General features: G+C 47.7%; 1 protein-coding gene across 3 annotated transcripts in view; it reads left to right on the forward strand.

Annotated features, from left to right (window-relative positions):
* The first annotated feature begins 1,722 nt into the window (after positions 1 to 1,722).
* LOC142250796 (uncharacterized) overlaps positions 1,723 to 24,822 on the forward strand; it is a 23,484-nt gene continuing 384 nt past the window's right edge. Inside the window, exons 1-6 of one of the 3 annotated variants that reach the window (XM_075323016.1) lie at positions 1,723 to 1,840; positions 6,939 to 6,977; positions 7,234 to 7,287; positions 20,851 to 20,950; positions 22,003 to 22,121; positions 23,757 to 24,822. The exon at positions 23,757 to 24,822 is cut by the window's right edge and continues 384 nt beyond it. In XM_075323016.1, the coding sequence (XP_075179131.1) occupies positions 1,753 to 1,840; positions 6,939 to 6,977; positions 7,234 to 7,287; positions 20,851 to 20,950; positions 22,003 to 22,121; positions 23,757 to 24,822 (1,466 nt within the window). In that variant the 5' untranslated portion in view covers positions 1,723 to 1,752. The remainder of the gene's footprint in view (positions 1,841 to 6,938; positions 6,978 to 7,233; positions 7,288 to 20,850; positions 20,951 to 22,002; positions 22,122 to 23,756) is intronic. The other 2 variants (XM_075323017.1, XM_075323018.1) reach the window with 2 other exon arrangements.

Raw genomic sequence — 24,822 nt, forward strand, 5'->3', positions numbered from 1 at the left:
CGAGCACAATGCCGAGCCGTACATCACCAAGCACAATGCCGAGCCGTACATCACCAAGCACAATGCCGAGCCATACATCACCGAGCACAATGCCGAGCCATACATCACCAAGCACAATGCCGAGCCATACATCACCGAGCACAATGCCGAGCCATACATCACCGAGCACAATGCCGAGCCGTACATCACCAAGCACAATGCCGAGCCATACATCACCGAGCACAATGCCGAGCCGTACATCACCGAGCACAATGCCGAGCCGTACATCACCAAGCACAATGCCGAGCCGTACATCACCAAGCACAATGCCGAGCCGTACATCACCGAGCACAATGCCGAGCCATACATCACCAAGCACAATGCCGAGCCGTACATCACCAAGCACAATGCCGAGCCATACATCACCAAGCACAATGCCGAGCCGTACATCACCAAGCACAATGCTGAGCCATACATCACCAAGCCCAATGCCGAGCCGTACATCACCGAGCACAATGCCGAGCCGTACATCACCAAGCACAATGCCGAGCCGTACATCACCAAGCACAATGCCGAGCCATACATCACCAAGCACAATGCCGAGCCATACATCACCAAGCACAATGCCGAGCCATACATCACCAAGCACAATGCCGAGCCGTACATCACCAAACACAATGCTGAGCCATACATCACCAAGCACAATGCCGAGCCGTACATCACCAAGCACAATGCTGAGCCGTACATCACCAAGCACAATGCCGAGTGTTGGATGGAGCGGTGTAAAGCTGTCACCACTGGCCTCTGGAGGAGACGTGTTCTGTGCAGTGACGGGTCACACTGCTCTATCTGCGTCTGATGGAGGGGTCTGGGTTTGGTGATTCCAGGACTGCATTGTGCTGTGCAGATGGTGGAGGAGGACAATGCCGAGCCGTACATCACCAAGCACAATGCCGAGCCGTACATCACCAAGCACAATGCCGAGCCGTACATCACCAAGCACAATGCTGAGCGTCGGATGGAGCGGTGTAAAGCTGTCACCACTGGCCTCTGGAGGAGACGTGTTCTGTGCAGTGAGGGTCACACTGCTCTATCTGCGTCTGATGGAGGGGGCTGGGTTTGGTGATTCCAGGACTGCATTGTGCTGTACAGATGGAGGAGGATCATGCTCCGGGCTGTTATCAGGGGTCGGCCTCGGCCTCTTACTCCTTAATGCTTCAGCACAAGACATTGTGGACAATTGTAGCTTCTGTCTTTGTGGGAACAGTTTGGGGGAGACCCTTATCTGCCCCCCATGACTGTGCCCAGTGCACAAGCTCCATACAGACATGGAGGGGGGAGATGAGCGGCCGCACAGAGCCCGGACCTCAGCCACATCTAAAAAGAGACTGTGACCCCGGCCTCCCCCAACATCAGGGTCTGGATCAAGGGGCGAAAATTCCCAGAGACGCCTCCAACATCTTGTAGAAATCTTTCCTAGAGGAGCGGGAGCCGCTATATCTGCAGAGGTATTAATGTATTAATGTCAGTGGATGTAGGATAAGAGGTCAGAAAAGAGGAGGTCAGCTCCTGGAGGGGGATGTGGGGGGCACAGACTTTCCTATATAGTGAATATTGCACCATAAGTAACACTTCGTCTTCCATGTTGGGAGGCTTGGCAGCAGGTGACATCACAGTTACATTATGACATCACAGCGTCTGGATGATGTCAGCGTTCTATTCCTCCCATTTCTGCTCATACTGATACATTATGGAGGCCATGCGCCAATCCACATGAAAATGAGACGCGTCTGTGCGGAGATCGCCGTCGTCCTCGCCATTTATACAGTCTGGAGTCCAATAACTGCCAATAACGTAACAGGTTCAAACAAATAAGGAAATGTCTCAGTGACCCGATCCCGTGCGTGCTCCATTAAGGGGCGCACCACATTATAAATATGGGGCATTGTTGTTGTCCATGCACCATTGGTTGAAATTATTTTTGCCAATTTCTGAGGATAATATAGTAATTTGTGCCCCAGGGCTGGTCACGTCCAGTTCATTAGACTATGCTTTCTTTTCACACCAGATTTTCAAATGGGATAATAAGTCAGACATTTTGCACCCAGATTGCTTTTTTTACTTATTAAAAACATAAATGCCTGAGGTGAAGGTCCGAGCTGGGACCCTGGCTGCCTCCTGAAAAACCGCTTAGATGCCACAACTGCTGTTCACTGCGCCATCTAAGGGGTTACGTGTCTATGATGAAGGCCAACTCCCTAGCAACAGTTACTGACTGGATGTCTGCTGTGTAAAACAGCCAGCACCCGCCATGTATTGTGTGTGTGGACAACTGCTGTGTAAAACAGCCAGCACCCGTCGTGTATTGTGTGGACGGCTGCTGTGTAAAACAGCCAGCACCCACCATGTATTGTGTGGACGACTGCTGTGTAAAACAGCCAGCACCCGCTGTGTATTATGTGGACTGCTGTGTAAAACAGCCAGCACCCGCTGTGTATTATGTGGACTGCTGTGTACAACAGCCAGCACCCACCATGTATTGTGTGGACTGCTGTTTAAAACAGCCAGCACCCGCTGTGTATTATGTGGACTGCTGTGTAAAACAGCCAGCACCCGGCGTGTATTGTGTGGACTGCTGTGTAAAACAGTCAGCACCCGCTGTGTATTGTGTGGACTGCTGTGTAAAACAGTCAGCACCCGGCGTGTATTGTGTGGACTGCTGTGTAAAACAGCCAGCATCCACCATGTATTGTGTGGACTGCTGTGTAAAACAGCCAGCACCCGGCGTGTATTGTGTGGACTGCTGTGTAAAACAGCCAGCATCCACCATGTATTGTGTGGACTGCTGTGTAAAACAGCCAGCACCCGGCGTGTATTGTGTGGACTGCTGTGTAAAACAGCCAGCACCCGCTGTGTATTGTGTGGACTGCTGTGTAAAACAGTCAGCACCCGGCGTGTATTGTGTGGACTGCTGTGTAAAACAGCCAGCATCCACCATGTATTGTGTGGACTGCTGTGTAAAACAGCCAGCACCCGGCGTGTATTGTGTGGACTGCTGTGTAAAACAGCCAGCACCCGGCGTGTATTGTGTGGACTGCTGTGTAAAACAGTCATCACCCGCCATGTATTGTGTGGACTGCTGTGTAAAACAGTCATCACCCGCCATGTATTGTGTGGACTGCTGTGTAAAACAGCCAGCACCCGCCATGTATTGTGTGGACTGCTGTGTAAAACAGCCAGCACCCGCCGTGTATTGTGTGGACTGCTGTGTAAAACAGTCATCACCCACCGTGTATTGTGTGGACTGCTGTGTAAAACAGTCAGCACCCGGCGTGTATTGTGTGGACTGCTGTGTAAAACAGTCAGCACCCGGCGTGTATTGTGTGGACTGCTGTGTAAAACAGCCAGCACCCTCCATGTATTATGTGGACTGCTGTGTAAAACAGCCAGCACCCTCCATGTATTGTGTGGACTGCTGTGTAAAACAGCCAGCACCCTCCATGTATTGTGTGGACTGCTGTGTAAAACAGCCAGCACCCTCCATGTATTGTGTGGACTGCTGTGTAAAACAGCCAGCACCCTCCATGTATTATGTGGACTGCTGTGTAAAACAGCCAGCACCCTCCATGTATTGTGTGGACTGCTGTGTAAAACAGCCAGCACCCTCCATGTATTGTGTGGACTGCTGTGTAAAACAGCCAGCACTCACCATGTATTGTGTGGACTGCTGTGTAAAACAGCCAGCACTCACCATGTATTGTGTGGACTGCTGTGTAAAACAGCCAGCTCCCTACATGTATTATGTGGACTGCTGTGTAAAACAGCCAGCACTCTCCATGTATTGTGTGGACTGCTGTGTAAAACAGCCAGCACCCTCCATGTATTGTGTGGACTGCTGTGTAAAACAGCCAGCACCCGCCATGTATTGTGTGGACTGCTGTGTAAAACAGCCAGCATCCACCATGTATTGTGTGGACTGCTGTGTAAAACAGCCAGCACCCTCCATGTATTGTGTGGACTGCTGTGTAAAACAGCCAGCACTCACCATGTATTGTGTGGACTGCTGTGTAAAACAGCCAGCACCCTCCATGTATTGTGTGGACTGCTGTGTAAAACAGCCAGCACCCTCCATGTATTGTGTGGACTGCTGTGTAAAACAGCCAGCACTCTCCATGTATTGTGTGGACTGCTGTGTAAAACAGCCAGCACCCTCCATGTATTGTGTGGACTGCTGTGTAAAACAGCCAGCACCCACCATGTATTGTGTGGACTGCTGTGTAAAACAGCCAGCACTCTCCATGTATTGTGTGGACTGCTGTGTAAAACAGCCAGCACTCTCCATGTATTGTGTGGACTGCTGTGTAAAACAGCCAGCACCCTCCATGTATTGTGTGGACTGCTGTGTAAAACAGCCAGCACCCGGCGTGTATTGTGTGGACTGCTGTGTAAAACAGCCAGCACCCACCATGTATTGTGTGGACTGCTGTGTAAAACAGCCAGCACCCACCATGTATTGTGTGGACTGCTGTGTAAAACAGCCAGCACTCTCCATGTATTGTGTGGACTGCTGTGTAAAACAGTCATCACCCACCATGTATTGTGTGGACTGCTGTGTAAAACAGCCAGCACCCTCCATGTATTGTGTGGACTGCTGTGTAAAACAGCCAGCACCCTCCATGTATTGTGTGGACTGCTGTGTAAAACAGCCAGCACTCTCCATGTATTGTGTGGACTGCTGTGTAAAACAGCCAGCACCCTCCATGTATTGTGTGGACTGCTGTGTAAAACAGCCAGCACCCACCATGTATTGTGTGGACTGCTGTGTAAAACAGCCAGCACTCTCCATGTATTGTGTGGACTGCTGTGTAAAACAGCCAGCACTCTCCATGTATTGTGTGGACTGCTGTGTAAAACAGCCAGCACCCTCCATGTATTGTGTGGACTGCTGTGTAAAACAGCCAGCACCCGGCGTGTATTGTGTGGACTGCTGTGTAAAACAGCCAGCACCCTCCATGTATTGTGTGGACTGCTGTGTAAAACAGCCAGCACCCACCATGTATTGTGTGGACTGCTGTGTAAAACAGCCAGCACCCACCATGTATTGTGTGGACTGCTGTGTAAAACAGCCAGCACCCACCATGTATTGTGTGGACTGCTGTGTAAAACAGCCAGCACTCTCCATGTATTGTGTGGACTGCTGTGTAAAACAGTCATCACCCACCATGTATTGTGTGGACTGCTGTGTAAAACAGCCAGCACCCGCCATGTATTGTGTGGACTGCTGTGTAAAACAGCCAGCACCCACCATGTATTGTGTGGACTGCTGTGTAAAACAGCCAGCACCCACCATGTATTGTGTGGACTGCTGTGTAAAACAGCCAGCACCCGGCGTGTATTATGTGGACTGCTGTGTAAAACAGCCAGCACCCACCATGTATTGTGTGGACTGCTGTGTAAAACAGTCATCACCCACCATGTATTGTGTGGACTGCTGTGTAAAACAGCCAGCACTCTCCATGTATTGTGTGGACTGCTGTGTAAAACAGCCAGCACCCACCATGTATTGTGTGGCCTCTGTTTGTGGGCCTCCTCCATGAAATCCTCCCTGCCTCTGCCGGTGAATATTTTGGTTTCCCCACCTCACGTGCCCCATAACATTTCAATTTCCCGCTGATATTGCCGTATTTTCGGGGACTGTCTAGGAATTTTGGAAAGCGTCTGAGCTCATTTGCCCGGTCCGGAGCACAAACCCCACCCACAGATGGTTGATTTTGGGTGGGAGTGGGACTAAAGTGAACCTAAACTGCCAAGCCCATAAAAGAGGCATAAAGCCCTTCATAAATTCCCATTGTGACCCCATAACGCGGTTGACAGTTGCATGAGAACACCAACAATTACCAAAATTTCAGCCCCAATCTTAAAGAAAATGGTGTCTACTGACGATGGAAATTGTCAAAAAGGCTAGAAAGTATGTGTTGCTCATAGCAACCAATCAGATCGCAGCTTTCATTCTTCAAGAGCAGAAAATGAAATGAAAGCTGAGCTGTGATTGGTTGCTATGGGCAACAAACACTTTCTTTCCTTCAGACAACTTCATAAATTTCCCCCCATGCATAGACACCATTGTCTTTAAGATTGGGGCTGACATTTTGGTAATTCTCTGTGCTCTCATGCAACGATCAACTGCTTTAGTTTTATGGGGTCACAATGGGAATTTATGAAGGGCTTTATGCCTCTTTTACGTGGTTAGCAACAGTAAAAGTATTTGCTGCCCATAGCAACCAATCACATCCCAGCTTTCATTCTTCAAGAGCAGAAAATGAAATGAAAGCTGAGCTGTGATTGGTTGCTATGGGTAACATACAATTTTAATAAATTTTAGACAATTTTCATAACTTGCTCAGTAGGCGATCTTAACCCCTTACTGACATCCACCGTACGTGTACATGTTGTGTATGGAACAGGCTCGGGAGCTGAAGCCGCATTATAAATGATTATGGTTACCCATGGCGTTCTACAGACGGCCACCTGCCTCGCTGTTATTTTACCACTTAAAGGGGTATTCCCATCTCCAAGATCCTATCCCAATATGTAGTTGGTGTAATAATAATATCAGCAAATACTTAAAATTAGAAATGTAGTATAGTTCTCCTGATTAGCTATGTCTCTTACCTCATGTGCAGGGCATTGCAGTAGCTTAGGTATCCATGGTTACGACCACTCATGGTTATAACCATGGATACCTAAGCTACTCCAATGCCCTGCACATGAGGTAAGTGAAAAAGCTAATCAGGAGAACTATACTACATTTCTAGTTGGAGGGATTTGCTAATATTATTACTATTACACCTACTACGCAAAGAACAAGCCCCTCAAGATGGCTACGGCGGGAAGAAGTTAGTGGGATTTTCTGTCACTACCGTGTTATTAACGACCTTATTATCCATTTTTAATTTCAGATAATGACAGAGAAAATGAAACCACTGTACAAGTAAATGGTGAGCGCATCCTGGTCGTTCAGAAGAGTGATCGGTCTTTTCTTAAAGGGATTTTCTAGTATTAGAAAAAAACATGGCTGCTTTCTCCCAGAACAGCGCCACACTTGTTCACAGGTTGTTTATGGTATTGCAGTTAAAAGTAGCAGAGCTGCAATACCACAAAGAGCCACTGGATAGGGGTGGCGCTGTTTATATGACAGCCATGTTTTTGTAAACCTGTACAATCCCTTTAGCTAACATTTCTCTATTTTCAAAGGATCTATAGGAAGCTCCCAATATCACAAACTGGTCAAACGATGCTGGAATAAAGGTACGTGTATTGTTTTTGTCTGCAGTCTCCATCTTTTTGTAGTGCCACAAACGCAGTGGCTTATATCATCGCATCCAATATGGCGACTATGATTGTAACTTGCTGTTTTCAGCACCCGGCGAACTCCAACAAGTGCTGCGGCCCACCACGTCTGGGGGAGCCCTGTCTGCCCAAATTTCAATTTGTCATATACGACATACATGTTCAGCTAATATGTGCACTAAGTGGGCATTCAGGTGGGTGCCAGCTGTGTTATACAGTCGTCACCTGCGTCCAACTGCTGTGATTGGCGCAAGCCCTGATTTTAAGTATTTTAAGTTCTAGATGCTGCTGTCAATTTTGACAAAGGCATTTCAGAGGTTAAAAACGGTGGGAAGGTGATTGCAGAGTCCAGTCCTGTTAATGATGAATGTGATGGATGGGATGGATGGGATGGGATGGATGAATGGATGAATGGATGAATGGATGAATGGGATGGATGAATGTGATGAATGGGATGGATGAATGGGATGGATGGGATGAATAGATGGATGAATGTGATGGATGGATGAATGGGATGGATGGATGGGATGGATGGGATGAATGGATGGATGAATGTGATGGATGAATGTGATGAATGGATGGATGAATGGATGGATGAATGGGATGGATGGATGAATGAATGTGATGGATGGATGAATGGGATGAATGTGATAGATGAATGGGATGGATGAATGGGATGGATGAATGGATGGATGGATGGATGGGATGTATGGAGGGATGTATGTATGGATGGATGGAGGGATGGAGGGATGGATGGATGAATGGATGGATGGATGGATGGGATGGATGAATGGATGAATGTGATGGATGGGATGAATGGATGGATGGGATGAATGGATGGATGAATGTGATAGATGAATGGGATGGATGGATGGATAAATGGGATGGATGGAATGGGATGGATGGATGAATGGGATGGATGAATGGGATGGATGAATGGGATGGATGAATGGGATGGATGAATGGGATGGATGAATGGATGGATGGATGAATGTGATGGATGGATGAATGGGATGGATGGGATGAATGGATGGATGAATGGGATGGATGAATGGGATGGATGAATGGGATGGATGAATGGATGGATGAATGGATGGATGAATGGGATGGATGAATGGGATGGATGAATGGATGGATGAATGTGATGGATGGATGAATGGGATGGATGGGATGAATGGATGGATGAATGTGATGGATGGATGAATGGGATGGATGAATGGGATGGATGAATGGGATGGATGAATGGGATGGATGAATGGGATGGATGAATGGGATGGATGAATGGGATGGATGAATGGGATGGATGAATGTGATGGATGGATGAATGGGATGGATGAATGGGATGGATGGGATGAATGTGATGGATGAATGTGATGAATGGATGGATGAATGGGATGGATGGATGAATGGATGGATAAATGGGATGGATGGATGGATGAATGAATGTGATGGATGAATGGGATGAATGTGATAGATGAATGGGATGGATGAATGGGATGGATGAATGAATGGATGGATGGATGGATGGATGGAGGGATGGATGTATGGATGTATGGAGGGATGGAGGGATGGATGGATGGGATGGATGAATGGGATGGATGGATGAATGGGATGGATGGATGGGATGGATGGATGGGATGGATGGGATGAATGGATGGATGAATGTGATGGATGAATGTGATGAATGGATGGATGAATGGATGGATGAATGGGATGGATGGATGAATGGGATGGATGGATGAATGGGATGGATGGATGAATGGGATGGATGAATGGGATGGATGAATGGGATGGATGAATGGGATGGATGAATGGGATGGATGAATGGGATGGATGGATGGGATGGATGAATGGGATGGATGAATGGGATGGATGAATGGATGGATGAATGTGATGGATGAATGGGATGGATGAATGGATGGATGAATGTGATGGATGGATGAATGGGATGGATGAATGGGATGGATGAATGGGATGGATGGGATGAATGTGATGGATGAATGTGATGAATGGATGGATGAATGGGATGGATGGATGAATGGATGGATGAATGGATGGATGAATGGGATGGATGGATGAATGGGATGGATGAATGGGATGGATGAATGGGATGGATGAATGGGATGGATGAATGGGATGGATGAATGGGATGGATGGATGGGATGGATGAATGGGATGGATGAATGGGATGGATGAATGGATGGATGAATGTGATGGATGAATGGGATGGATGAATGGATGGATGAATGTGATGGATGGATGAATGGGATGGATGAATGGGATGGATGGGATGAATGTGATGGATGAATGTGATGAATGGATGGATGAATGGGATGGATGGATGAATGGATGGATGAATGGATGGATGAATGGGATGGATGGATGAATGAATGTGATGGATGGATGAATGAATGGGATGAATGTGATAGATGAATGGGATGGATGAATGGATGGATGGGATGTATGGATGGATGGAGGGATGGATGGATGTATGGATGGATGGATGGAGGGATGGAGGGATGGATGGATGGATGGGATGGATGAATGGGATGGATGGATGAATGGGATGGATGGATGAATGGGATGGATGGGATGAATGGATGGATGAATGTGATGGATGGATGAATGGGATGAATGTGATAGATGAATGGGATGGATAAATGGGACGGATAAATGGGATGGATGGATGAATGGGATGGATGGATGGATAAATGGGATGGATGGATAAATGGGATGGATGGATGAATGGGATGGATGGATGGATGAATGGGATGGATGAATGGGATGGATGAATGGGATGGATGAATGGGATGGATGAATGGGATGGATGAATGGGATGGATGAATGGGATGGATGAATGGGATGGATGAATGGGATGGATGAATGGGATGGATGAATGGGATGGATGGATGGGATGGATGGATGGGATGGATGAATGGGATGGATGAATGGATGGATGAATGTGATGGATGGATGAATGGGATGGATGAATGGGATGGATGAATGGGATGGATGGGATGAATGTGATGGATGAATGTGATGAATGGATGGATGAATGGGATGGATGGATGAATGGATGGATGAATGGGATGGATGGATGGATGAATGAATGTGATGGATGGATGAATGGGATGAATGTGATAGATGAATGGGATGGATGAATGGGATGGATGAATGAATGGATGGATGGATGGATGGATGTATGGAGGGATGGAGGGATGGATGGATGGATGGGATGGATGAATGGGATGGATGGATGAATGGGATGGATGGATGGGATGGATGAATGTGATGGATGAATGTGATGAATGGATGGATGAATGGATGGATGAATGGATGGATGAATGGGATGGATGGATGAATGGGATGGATGAATGGGATGGATGAATGGGATGGATGAATGGGATGGATGAATGGGATGGATGGATGGGATGGATGAATGGGATGGATGGATGGGATGGATGAATGGGATGGATGAATGGGATGGATGAATGGATGGATGAATGGGATGGATGAATGGATGGATGAATGTGATGGATGGATGAATGGGATGGATGAATGGGATGGATGGGATGAATGTGATGGATGAATGTGATGAATGGATGGATGAATGGGATGGATGGATGAATGGATGGATGAATGGATGGATGAATGGGATGGATGGATGAATGAATGTGATGGATGGATGGATGAATGGGATGAATGTGATAGATGAATGGGATGGATGAATGGATGGATGGGATGTATGGATGGATGGAGGGATGGATGGATGGATGTATGGATGGATGGATGGAGGGATGGATGGATGGGATGGATGAATGGGATGGATGGATGAATGGGATGGATGGGATGAATGGATGGATGAATGTGATGGATGGATGAATGGGATGAATGTGATAGATGAATGGGATGGATGAATGGGATGGATGAATGGGATGGATGGGATGGATGGATGGATAAATGGGATGGAATGAGATGGATGGAATGGGATGGATGAATGGGATGGATGAATGGGATGGATGGGATGGATGGATGGATAAATGGGATGGAATGAGATGGATGGAATGGGATGGATGAATGAATGGGATGGATAAATGGGACGGATGAATGGGACGGATGGGATGGATGAATGGGATGGATGGATGGATAAATGGGATGGATGGATGAATGGGATGGATGGATGGATAAATGGGATGGATGGATGAATGGGATGGATGGATGGATAAATGGGATGGATGGATGAATGGGATGGATGGATGGATAAATGGGATGGATGGATGGATAAATGGATGAATGGGATGGATGGATGAATGGGATGGATGGATGGATGGATGGATGAATGGGATGGATGGATGAATGGATGGATGGTATATATATATATATATATATATATATATATATATATATATATATATATATATATATATATATATATACAGTTAGGTCCAGAAATATTTGGACAGTGACACAAGTTTTGTTATTTTAGCTGTTTACAAAAACATGTTCAGAAATACAATTCTATATATAATATGGGCTGAAAGTGCACACTCCCAGCTGCAATATGAGAGTTTTCACATCCAAATCGGAGAAAGGGTTTAGGAATCATAGCTCTGTAATGCATAGCCACCTCTTTTTCAAGGGACCAAAAGTAATTGGACAAGGGACTCTAAGGGCTGCAATTAACTCTGAAGGCGTCTCCCTCGTTAACCTGTAATCAATGAAGTAGTTAAAAGGTCTGGGGTTGATTACAGGTGTGTGGTTTTGCATTTGGAAGCTGTTGCTGTGACCAGACAACATGCGGTCTAAGGAACTCTCAATTGAGGTGAAGCAGAACATCCTGAGGCTGAAAAAAAAGAAAAAATCCATCAGAGAGATAGCAGACATTCTTGGAGTAGCAAAATCAACAGTCGGGTACATTCTGAGAAAAAAGGAATTGACTGGTGAGCTTGGGAACTCAAAAAGGCCTGGGCGTCCACGGATGACAACAGTGGTGGATGATCGACGCATACTTTCTTTGGTGAAGAAGAACCCGTTCACAACATCAACTGAAGTCCAGAACACTCTCAGTGAAGTAGGTGTATCTGTCTCTAAGTCACCAGTAAAGAGAAGACTCCATGAAAGTAAATACAAAGGGTTCACATCTAGATGCAAACCATTCATCAAATCCAAAAATAGACAGGCCAGAGTTACATTTGCTGAAAAACACCTCATGAAGCCAGCTCAGTTCTGGAAAAGTATTCTATGGACAGATGAGACCAAGATCAACCTGTACCAGAATGATGGGAAGAAAAAAGTGTGGAGAAGAAAGGGAACGGCACATGATCCAAGGCACACCACATCCTCTGTAAAACATGGTGGAGGCAACGTGATGGCATGGGCATGCATGGCTTTCAATGGCACTGGGTCACTTGTGTTTATTGATGACATAACAGCAGACAAGAGTAGCCGGATGAATTCTGAAGTGTACCGGGATATACTTTCAGCCCAGATTCAGCCAAATGCCGCAAAGTTGATCGGACGGCGCTTCATAGTACAGATGGACAATGACCCCAAGCATACAGCCAAAGCTACCCAGGAGTTCATGAGTGCAAAAAAGTGGAACATTCTGCAATGGCCAAGTCAATCACCAGATCTTAACCCAATTGAGCATGCATTTCACTTGCTCAAATCCAGACTTAACACGGAAAGACCCACAAACAAGCAAGACCTGAAGGCTGCGGCTGTAAAGGCCTGGCAAAGCATTAAGAAGGAGGAAACCCAGCGTTTGGTGATGTCCATGGGTTCCAGACTTAAGGCAGTGATTGCCTCCAAAGGATTCGCAACAAAACATTGAAAATAAAAATATTTTGTTTGGGTTTGGTTTATTTGTCCAATTACTTTTGACCTCCTAAAATGTGGAGTGTTTGTAAAGAAATGTGACAATTCCTACAATTTCTATCAGATATTTTTGTTCAAACCTTCAAATTAAACGTTACAATCTGCACTTGAATTCTGTTGTAGAGGTTTCATTTCAAATCCAATGTGGTGGCATGCAGAGCCCAACTCGCCAAAATTGTGTCACTGGCCAAAGATTTCTGGACCTAACTGTATAATATGGGGTAATATCATTCTTGCAGCCTTCGTTGGGGGACGTAGGAGACCATGTAATGGTTCATATCAACCCATTTTTTCCCCAAAAAGTAGATGCATGTCCTCCCCGTGTTTGTGTGTGGGGATTCCTCCAAGTCATACTTTTTCCTCCAATATTCCAAAGACATAGTGATAGTGAATTTAGATCGTGAGCTCCAATGGGGACAGTGATGATCACGTCTGTCAAGCGCTGTGGAATTTATAGCGCTCAAATAAGTGAGTAAAATAAATAAAATAAAATTAAAATTATTATATTTGGTATAGTTGAGCGCACAACCTTAAATGGGCTTTTATTTAGAGATAATTTTTTTATAGTCTTCACCAAAGATGTATTGTCCATAAGGTAATAATGCAGAGCAGCCCGAAGACACGCCCCTGAGGATCTGGTGACACGCCCTTGAGGATCCCATAAGACACGCCCACCCTTCTAATGATCATAAGAATTAGCCTTAAGTAAAAAAAAGGCCATTATCTGTGGAACAGTATGGTAGAGCTAAAAAAACAAACAAACAACAAACAATAAAGGGGTTTTCCCAAGAACAAAGGTCATTTTAATGAATAGATCTTAAAATAATAATAATTTCCACAATTGGATGTGATTATATAAATGTTCCTGTGCTGAGATAATCTTGTATATGTGTCCCTGCTATGTGCTGTGTATAAATATATAATGGCAGTGTCTGACTGTACAAGGACATGGTCTGATCATACCACATCTCCTTGGCCGAGGAGGACGTAAATAAGTATACAGACATTACAGCATGGGATCACAGCTGAATCTTTCTGTGAGGTAAAATATTTCCCTGCCTGTTTTTAAAAATGTTTTGCCTCAAATATATTTGTGATCCAGTGCTGTTATGTCTGAATACTTTTTTACTTCCCTGCGCAGGAGATGTGGTATGATCCGCCCATGACACAACCATTACACAGTACACAGCAGGGACACATATATAAGATTATCTCAGTACAGGAACATTTTTTTTAATCCCATCAAATTGTGGAAATTACGATTATTCCAAGATCTATAGATTAAAATGAACTTTGTTCTTTGGAAAACCCCTTTAAGCATAAACCGGTAAATATATATATTTTCTGTATGTCTATTGTACTGTTCCACAGATAATGGCCCTTTTTTTGGCGGGTTCTTTTGATCTTTATAAGGGGGTGTGTCTTGTTTGTAGGAAAAACTCTTTAAAGGATCAAAGTGGCCCCTTTTGACCAAGTAATATGTCCTCTTTACAAACAGAAACAAAGGAAGGGATATATATATATATATTACACGACAATGAAGGGAATTTTGTTTACTTACCGTAAATTCCTTTTCTTCTAGCTCCTATTGGGAGACCCAGACAATTGGGTGTATAGCTTCTGCCTCCGGAGGCCACACAAAGTATTACACTTTAAAAAGTGTAACCCCTCCCCTCTGCCTATACACCCTCCCGTGCATCACGAGCTCCTTAGTTTTGGTGCAAAAGCAAGAAGGAGGAAACTTATAAATTGGTCTAAGGTAAAATCAATCCGAAGGATGTTCGGAGAACTGAAACCATGAACCAAAGGAACAATTCAACATGAACAACATGTGTACACAAAAGAACAACAGCCCGAAGGGAACAGGGGCGGGTGCTGGGTCTCCCAATTGGAGCTAGAAGAAAAGGAATTTACGGTAAGTAAACAAAATTCCCTTCTTCTTTGTCGCTCCATTGGGAGACCCAGACAATTGGGACGTCCAAAAGCAGTCCCTGGGTGGGTAAAGAATACCTCGGTAAAAGAGCCGAACGGCCCCCTCTTACAGGTGGGCAACCGCCGCCTGAAGGACTCGCCTACCTAGACTGGCGTCTGCCGAAGCATAGGTATGCACCTGATAGTGTTTCGTGAAAGTGTGCAGACTAGACCAGGTAGCCGCCTGACACACCTGCTGAGCCGTAGCCTGGTGCCGCAATGCCCAGGACGCACCCACGGCTCTGGTAGAATGGGCTTTTAGCCCTGAAGGAATCGGAAGCCCAGAAGAACGGTAGGCTTCAAGAATCGGTTCCTTGATCCACCGAGCCAAGGTTGACTTGGAAGCCTGCGACCCCTTACGCTGGCCAGCGACAAGGACAAAGAGCGCATCAGAACGGCGCAGGGGCGCCGTGCGAGACACGTAGAGCTGGAGTGCTCTCACCAGATCTAACAAGTGCAAATCCTTTTCACATTGGTGAATTGGATTAGGGCAAAATGAAGGTAAGGAGATATCCTGATTGAGATGAAAAGGGGATACCACCTTAGGGAGAAATTCCGGGACCGGACGCAGAACCACCTTATCCTGGTGGAAAACCCAGGAAGGGGGCTTTGCATGACAACGCTGCTAGCTCCGACACTCTACGGAGCGATGTAACTGCCACTAGAAAAGCCACCTTCTGCGAAAGACGTGATAGAGAGACATCCCGCAGCGGCTCGAAAGGTGGTTTCTGAAGAGCCCTTAGCACCCTGTTAAGATCCCAGGGTTCCAGCGGCCGCTTGTAAGGTGGGACTATGTGGAAAACTCCCTGCAGGAACGTGCGGACCTGCGGAAGCCTGGCTAGACGCTTTTGAAAAAACACGGAAAGCGCCGATACTTGTCCCTTGAGAGAGCCGAGAGACAAACCCTTGTCCATTCCGGATTGAAGGAAGGAAAGAAAAGTGGGTAAGGCAAATGGCCAGGGAGTAAAAGCCTTATCAGAGCACCAGGATAAGAAGATCCCCCAAGCCCTGTGATAGATCTTGGCGGACGTTGGCTTCCTGGCCTGTCTCATAGTGGCAATGACATCTTGAGATAACCCTGAGGATGCTAGGAGCCAGGACTCAATGGCCACACAGTCAGGCTGAGGGCCGCAGAATTCAGATGGAAAAACGGCCCTTGAGACAGCAAGTCTGGTCGGTCTGGAAGTGCCCACGGTTGACCCACCGTGAGGTGCCACAGATCCGGGTACCACGACCTCCTCGGCCAGTCTGGAGCGACGAGGATGGCGCGGCGGCAGTCGGACCTGATCTTGCGTAACACTCTGGGCAGCATCGCCAGAGGAGGAAATACATAAGGCAGTCGAAACTGCGACCAATCCTGAACTAATGCGTCCGCCGCCATAGCTCTGTGATCTTGAGACCGTGCCATGAATGCCGGGACTTTGTTGTTGTGCCGAGACGCCATGAGATCGACGTCCGGCGTTCCCCAGCGGCAACAGATCTCTCGAAACACGTCCGGGTGAAGAGACCATTCCCCTGCGTCCATGCCCTGGCGACTGAAAAAGTCTGCTTCCCAGTTTTCTATGCCCGGGATGTGAACTGCGGAGATGGTGGAGGCTGTGGCCTCCGCCCACAGCAGAATCCGCCGAATTTCCTGGCAGGCTTGACGGCTGCGCGTGTCGCCCTGGTGGTTGATGTACGCGACCGCCATGGCGTTGTCCGACTGTATGCGGATCTGCCTGCCCTCCAGCCACCGATGGAACGCTTTTAGGGCTAGATACACTGCCCTTATCTCCAGAACATTGATCTGAAGGGAGGACTCTGTCGGAGTCCAGGTTCCCTGAGCCCTGTGGTGGAGAAAAACCGCTCCCCACCCTGACAGACTCGCGTCCGTCGTGACCACAGCCCAGGATGGGGGCAGGAAGGATTTTCCCTTCGACAGAGAAGTGGGAAGAAGCCACCACTGAAGAGAGGTTTTGGCTGCCAGGGAAAGAGAGACGTTCCTGTCTAGGGACGTCGACCTCCTGTCCCATTTGCGGAGAATGTCCCATTGGAGTGGACGCAGATGAAACTGCGCAAAGGGGACTGCCTCCATTGCTGCCACCATCTTCCCCAGGAAGTGCATGAGGCGCCTCAAGGGGTGTGACTGGCCCCGAAGAAGAGAGCGCACCCCTGTCTGCAGCGAACGCTGTTTGTCCAGCGGTAGCTTGACTATCGCTGAGAGAGTATGAAACTCCATCCCGAGGTAAGTCAGTGATTGGGTCGGTGTCAATTTTGACTTTGGGAAATTGATGATCCACCCGAACCTCTGGAGAGTCTCCAGAGCAACAGTCAGGCTGTGTTGACATGCCACCCGGGAGGGTGCCTTGACTAGGAGATCGTCTAAGTAAGGGATCACCGAGTGGCCCTGAGAGTGTAGGACTGCCACAACGGATGCCATGACCTTGGTGAAGACCCGTGGGGCTGTCGCCAGGCCGAAAGGCAGTGCCACAAACTGAAGGTGTTCGTCCCCGATGGCGAAACGCAGGAAGCGTTGATGCTCTGGTGCGATCGGCACATGGAGATAAGCATCCCTGATGTCGATTGATGCTAGGAAGTCTCCCTGGGACATCGAAGCGATGACTGAGCGGAGAGATTCCATCCGAAACCGCCTGGTTCTCACGTGTCTGTTGAGCAGTTTGAGGTCCAGAACGGGACGGAATGATCCGTCCTTTTTTGGTACCACGAACAAGTTGGAGTAAAAACCGCGACCACGTTCCTGAAGGGGAACGGGGATCACAACTCCTTCTGTCTTCAGAGTGTTCACCGCCTGAAAAAGTGCATCGGCTCGCTCGGGGGGCGGAGATGTTCTGAAGAAACGAGTCGGAGGACGAGAGCTGAACTCTATCCTGTAACCGTGAGACAGAATGTCTCTCACCCATCGGTCTTGGACATGTGGCCACCAGGCGTCGCAAAAGCGGGAGAGCCTGCCACCGACCGAGGATGCGGTTTGGGGAGGCCGAAAGTCATGAGGAGGCCGCCTTGGAGACAGTGCCTCCGGCGGTCTTTGGAGGACGTGACTTAGACCGCCATGCATAGGAGTTCCTCTGGCCCTTCTGTGGCCTGTTGGACGAGGAGGATTGGGACCTAGCTGAGGGCCGAAAGGACCGAAACCTCGATTGAATTTTCCGTTGCTGAGGTCTGTTTGGTTTAGACTGGGGTAAGGACGAGTCCTTTCCCTTGGATTGCTTAATAATTTCATCCAATCGCTCGCCAAACAATCGGTCGCCAGAAAATGGCAAACCGGTTAAGAACTTCTTGGAAGCAGAGTCTGCCTTCCATTCACGCAGCCACATGGCCCTGCGGACTGCCACCGGAGTTGGCGGACGCTACCGCTGTACGGCTAGCAGAGTCCAGGACGGCATTCATGGCGTAGGATGAAAATACCGACGCCTGAGAAGTCAAAGACGCAACTTGCGGAGCAGAGGTACGTGTGACCGCATTAATCTCAGACAGACAAGCTGAGATAGCTTGGAGTGCCCACACGGCTGCAAAGGCCGGGGCAAAAGACGCGCCTGTGGCTTCATAGATGGATTTCATCAGGAGCTCTATCTGCCTGTCAGTGGCATCCTTGAGCGATGAACCATCTGCCACTGATACTACAGATCTAGCCGCCAGTCTAGAGACTGGAGGATCCACCTTGGGACATTGAGCCCAACCCTTAACTACGTCAGAGGGGAAGGGGTAACGTGTGTCAATAAGGCGCTTAGTAAAGCGCTTGTCCGGAAATGCTCTGTGCTTCTGGACAGCATCTCTGAAGTTAGAGTGATCGAAAAACGCACTCCGTGTACGTTTGGGAAACCTAAACTGGTGTTTCTCCTGCTGCGACTCCGACTCCTCTATAGGTGGAGTTGGGGGAGAAAGATCTAGCACCTGGTTGATGGACGCTATAAGGTCATTTACTATGGCGTCCCCTTCAGGTGTATCAAGATTGAGAGCAACATCAGGGTCAGAGCCCTGAGCTGCGACATCCGCTTCATCCTCCAGAGAGTCCTCAAGCTGAGATCCCGAACAGCGTGATGAAGTCGGGGAAGATTCCCAGCGAGCCCGCTTAGCCGGTCTGGGACTGCGGTCCGTGCCGGAGTCCTCCCCGTGAGATCTAGGGGCCACCCCGGGAGCACGCTGCGGCGCAGACCGAGAGGGGCCTGGGGGCGATGATCCAACAGTGCCCGGGGCCTGTGTAAGAACCGATCTGGACTGCAAGGCTTCTAGTATCTTAGCAGACCATCTGTCCATAGACTGAGCCATGGATTGTGAAAGCGACTCAGAGTTTCTCAGCCAAAACTGCAAACTCTGTCCCTGCCACCTGGACAGGGGAAGCCGGCGGTTCTACCTGAGCTGAGGGTCCCACCAGTGCCCGAGGCTCCGGCTGAGTGAGTGCAACAGGGGCCGAGCATTGCTCACAGTGAGGGTAGGTGGAACCTGCAGGTAACATAGCCGCACAAGAGGTACAGGTCGCAAAATAACCCTGTGTCTTGGCACCCTTGCTCCTTGTGGGGACCAGCACCGGGTGACCGGTGTGGCTTACCGACCGCCCAAAGCGGTTGTGTGTCCACCAGATTTCCTGCCTTGGGCCTCCCAGAGCTGTAGAGCTCGTTCCCTGAAATCCTCCACCGGCAGAATGTGATTGTAAAAATGGCTGCCGGAGCTCTCAGGGGAGGAGGGAGCCGTGGGCGGCGACTAATAAAGTGCGGGAATCTGGTGCCCCTCAGTGATTAGTGAGGGGGGAGGAGGACACTAAAGTATGCTCCAGCCCTCACTGTCGACGTCAGGTCGACCGTGCCACCCTTACCCCTGACTGGCAGGCCCGGGGGCGGGAGTTATAGTACTAGGCCGCAAAAGCCGGGGACTAAATTTAATACCGCGGCCGGCAAACAGGCGCAGTCGGCGCGGTAGTCCCGGTCGTCACAAAAAAACAGCAGCCGCTGCAGCGTCTGTGACACCAGCGCTCCAAGCACCGTCCCCATGGGGACACAGAGTACCTTTAGATGCAGGGCCATGTCCCTGATGATACCAAGTCTCCTGTCCAGCAGATTCCCACAGGGGCTGCGGAGGGAGCCCGGTCCCAGTGAATGGATGACCGGTTAGGATCCCACTTCTCCCAGAGCCTCTAAGGGATGGGGAAGGAAAACGGCATGTGGCTCCAGCCTCTGTACCCGTAATGGGTACCTCAACCTTAACAGCACCGCCGACTTAGTGGGGTGAGAAGGGAGCATGCCGGGGGCCCTGTGGGGGCCCTCTTTCCTTCCATCCGATCCAATCAGCAGCTGCTGCTGACTAAAATGGGAGCTTGAGTGAATGTGTGCCTCCTTCAACACAAAGCATAAAAACTGAGGAGCCCGTGATGCACGGGAGGGTGTATAGGCAGAGGGGAGGGGTTACACTTTTTAAAGTGTAATACTTTGTGTGGCCTCCGGAGGCAGAAGCTATGCACCCAATTGTCTGGGTCTCCCAATGGAGCGACAAAGAAATACTAATTATGATCCCGGTGACCAGCAAGGAGCCCAGATAGCCATCCCACCTTACACTCATTGTGCTGGGTGTGGTCTGATTTTTGTTTACACCCCCGAGGGGACATTTAGTAGAATCTGGTGCCTCTTTTTCAGGTTCCGGGGTTCTGTTTCTTCCCCTGACTATTCTTTCTTTGCATCACAGTGATCCCCGGACATCCAACATTGGCCAAAGTGGTTGTGGGAGGATCAGTCTTCATATGTGTAGCTTTGGTTGCTGGACTTTTCCTTTTCTGTTACATCTAGTAAGTTCTTCTTATTGTCTGATCCCATTAGCGGTCTCGCTTTATCTGATCCCATTAGCGTTCACGATTTATCTGATCGCATTAGCAGTCTCGATTTATCTGACCGCATTAGCGGTCTCGATTTATCTGACCGCATTAGCGGTCACGATTTATCTGACCGCATTAGCGGTCACGATTTATCTGATCACATTAGCGGTCTCAATTTATCTGATCACATTAGCAATCTCGATTTATCTGATCCCATTAGCGGTCTCGATTTATCTGATCCCATTAGCGGTCTCGATTTATCGGATCCCATTAGCGGTCTCGATTTATCGGATCCCATTAGCGGTCTCGATTTATCGGATCCCATTAGCGGTCTCGATTTATCTGACCCCATTAGCGGTCTCGATTTATCTGACCCCATTAGCGGTCTCGATTTATCTGATCACATTAGCAATCTCGATTTATCTGATCACATTAGCAATCTCGATTTATCTGATCACATTAGCGGTCACGCTTTATCGGATCCCATTAGCGGTCTCGATTTATCAGATCCCATTAGCGGTCTCGATTTATCGGATCCCATTAGCGGTCTCGATTTATCGGATCCCATTAGCGGTCTTGATTTATCTGACCCCATTAGCGGTCTCGATTTATCTGACCCCATTAGCAGTCTCGATTTATCTGACCCCATTAGCGGTCTCGATTTATCTGACCACATTAGCGGTCTCGATTTATCTGATCACATTAGCAATCTCGATTTATCTGATCACATTAGCGGTCACGCTTTATCTGATCACATTAGCGGTCTCGATTTATCTGATCACATTAGTGGTCTCGCTTTATCTGATCACATTAGCGGTCTCGCTTTATCTGATTACATTAGCGGTCTCTCTCGCTTTATCTGATTACATTAGCGGTCTCGCTTTATCTGATCACATTAGCGGTCTCGCTTTATCTGATCACATTAGCGGTCACGCTTTATCTGATCACATTAGCGGTCACGCTTTATCTGATCACATTAGCAGTCTCAATTTACGAGGCGTCATCTGACTACTTCCATAATACAGTTTCAGACACAAAGATGAATATGCCGATCTTGAAGAAGGTCTGCTGTCGGGAAAACGACGTTTTAAGTCCGAGTTAGAAGACATAGAGACTGGTCTACCCACGTACACGACCAAGCCAGGTAATATTAGGACGACATGATTCTCAAAAGGGTTGTGTAAAATTTAGGTTAAAAAAAAAGGCTCCATATAGGACTAGAGAGTAAGCAAATTAGTTTGACATTTCTATTTTACACAATTACGATTTTGCTGACGCTCAGTGGATGCGGCAGAAGTGTGTAGGGGAGGTCAGGCAGCGGAAAAAAGGAGGGGACTTGTGGTTCTGGAACGGGAACGATCAGTCTTGTCAGCTCGGGATGGTGCTAGGAAGGATAATTCAGCTGTCTTAGCCGAGAAGGTGAAGTGGTGGGATGATCACCTCCAAATCAGTCCAGTGCAGGGTTCTGTTTTGTGTCTGTGGTCTTTCTGCTGAAGCCTTTGATATGAGCCTCTGCAGCAGCTTGATCTTTCATATGTAAGAGATCAAGCTGAAGTTGATGAACTGACAGCAGTAAAAGATGAACAGCCATAGCAGATCAACCGTAGAAACAAAACTGTGGTCTTTCTGCTGCGGCCTTTGATGTTAGCTATTGCAGCAGCTCGATCTTTCATATGGAATAGATCAAGCTGAATCTGATGAACTGACAGCAATGAAAAATGAAGAGCCATAGAAGAGCAACCACAGATACAATACTGTGGTATTGGTGCTGCAGCTTTTGATGTGAGCTATTGCAGCAGCTTGAGCTTGCATATGGAAGAGATCAAGCTGAAGCCGATGAACTGACAGCGGTAAAAGAGAGTCACAAGCAGTGTAACCACAGATACAATACTGGTGGACATTCCCTATGAGGAATAATGTCTGGCTATGCATTTTGTATGCAGCATGTTATAACAACCAGAGGGGCTCTACTATATACTAAAGGGGCTCAGGGTAGTAGAAGGTGAAATAGCGGGATACCAGTCACCTCCAAATCAGTCCAGAGCAGGATTCTGCTTTGTGTCTGTGGTCTTTCTGCTGCAGCCTTTGATGCGAGCTATTGCAGCAGCTTGATCTTTCATATGGAAGAGATCAAGCTGAAGCCAATGTACTGACAGCAGTGAAAGATGAAGAGCCATAGTAGGGCAACCGCAGATACAATACTGGAGGACATTGCCCATGAGGAATTTGACTATGCATCACATCTGCAGCAGGTTACAACAGTCAGAGGGGCACTACTATATACAAAAGGGTGAATCATTTTGAAACTTCAGTAGTCAGTACTGTTTTATTAGTTGTGCTGTTTTATATTTTAACCCGAGACTAGTCTTGGCATACTGGGAGTTGACGTTTCCCAGCAGCAGGGGAGCCAAAAATTGGAGACCACATGTAGGACAACCTTTTTAGATTAACAAGTACAACCTATCAACATAGATCGTGAGAATGGGGGTCCTGTGTGCTTCCTGTGGCAGCGGTCATGCAAGCATTGACTATGGGACTGATGGAACCGCCCAATGTACATCGCTCAGCTATGATCATTCATCCCAAAGTCAGCAATGGTCGAGAAACCAAATTGAAACAGGTCATCCAGGACCCCCCCCCATTCTAATGATCAGTGGGATACCCACCAATCAGACACATTACCTTAGGTGGTAATTGTAGATTAACCCTTTAAAAGAAAAGGTGGGGGCTTCGCTTTATATATACACACCCCTAAAATTACCGCTTATGCTTTGTATAGCAGTTTCCTTCATGAGAAGAGCACTGCCATGGAACATTTGGAGCAGAACAAAGAGAGAGGACGACGATAGTGATGAAAGCGATGACAGCGAGTACACGGAGGACGATGATGATGAAGAGGAGGATAGCCATACACAGAGTGAAAAGACACTTCAAGGCCTGTTAAATATGTTTGGTATGAAGACGAGACCAACAACGAGAGATGACGAGGGTATGAAGACGAGATCAACAACGAGAGATGACGAGGGTATGAAGACGAGACCAAGAACAAGAGATGACGAGGTTATGAAGACGAGACCAAGAACAAGAGATGACGAGGGTATGAAGACGAGATCAACAACGAGAGATGACGAGGGTATGAAGACAAGACCAAGAACAAGAGATGACGAGGGTATGAAGACGAGACCAAGAACGAGAGATGACGAGGGTATGAAGACGAGATCAAGAACGAGAGATGACGAGGGTATGAAGACGAGATCAAGAACGAGAGATGACGAGGGTATGAAGACGAGACCAACAACGAGAGATGACAAGGGTATGAAGACGAGACCAACAACGAGAGATGACGAGGGTATGAAGACAAGACCAAGAAAGAGAGATGACGATGGTATGAAGACGAGACCAAAAACGAGAGATGACGAGGGTATGAAGACGAGACCAAGAACGAGAGATGACGAGGGTATGAAGACGAGATCAAGAACGAGAGATGACGAGGGTATGAAGACGAGATCAAGAACGAGAGATGACGAGGGTATGAAGACAAGACCAAGAAAGAGAGATGACGAGGGTATGAAGACGAGATCAAGAACGAGAGATGACGAGGGTATGAAGACGAGACCAAGAACGAGAGATGACGAGGGTATGAAGACGAGATCAAGAATGAGAGATGACGAGAAGGTCGATGCTGGAAACCTAAGAAAGCCGGACAAAGATGGAGGTATGAAGAAGAAAAAGAAGGAAAATCTGAAAACAGAAGACGGGGAAAGTTCTGAGACGTCAGATCCAACGAAAAAGAAAAAAGCCGTGAAAAATCTAGGTCTGACAAAGAAAGTAATGGGTGACCGGAA

This window comes from Anomaloglossus baeobatrachus, chromosome 9 (assembly GCF_048569485.1).
Source record: "Anomaloglossus baeobatrachus isolate aAnoBae1 chromosome 9, aAnoBae1.hap1, whole genome shotgun sequence".
NCBI classification, from domain to species: domain Eukaryota; kingdom Metazoa; phylum Chordata; class Amphibia; order Anura; family Aromobatidae; genus Anomaloglossus; species Anomaloglossus baeobatrachus.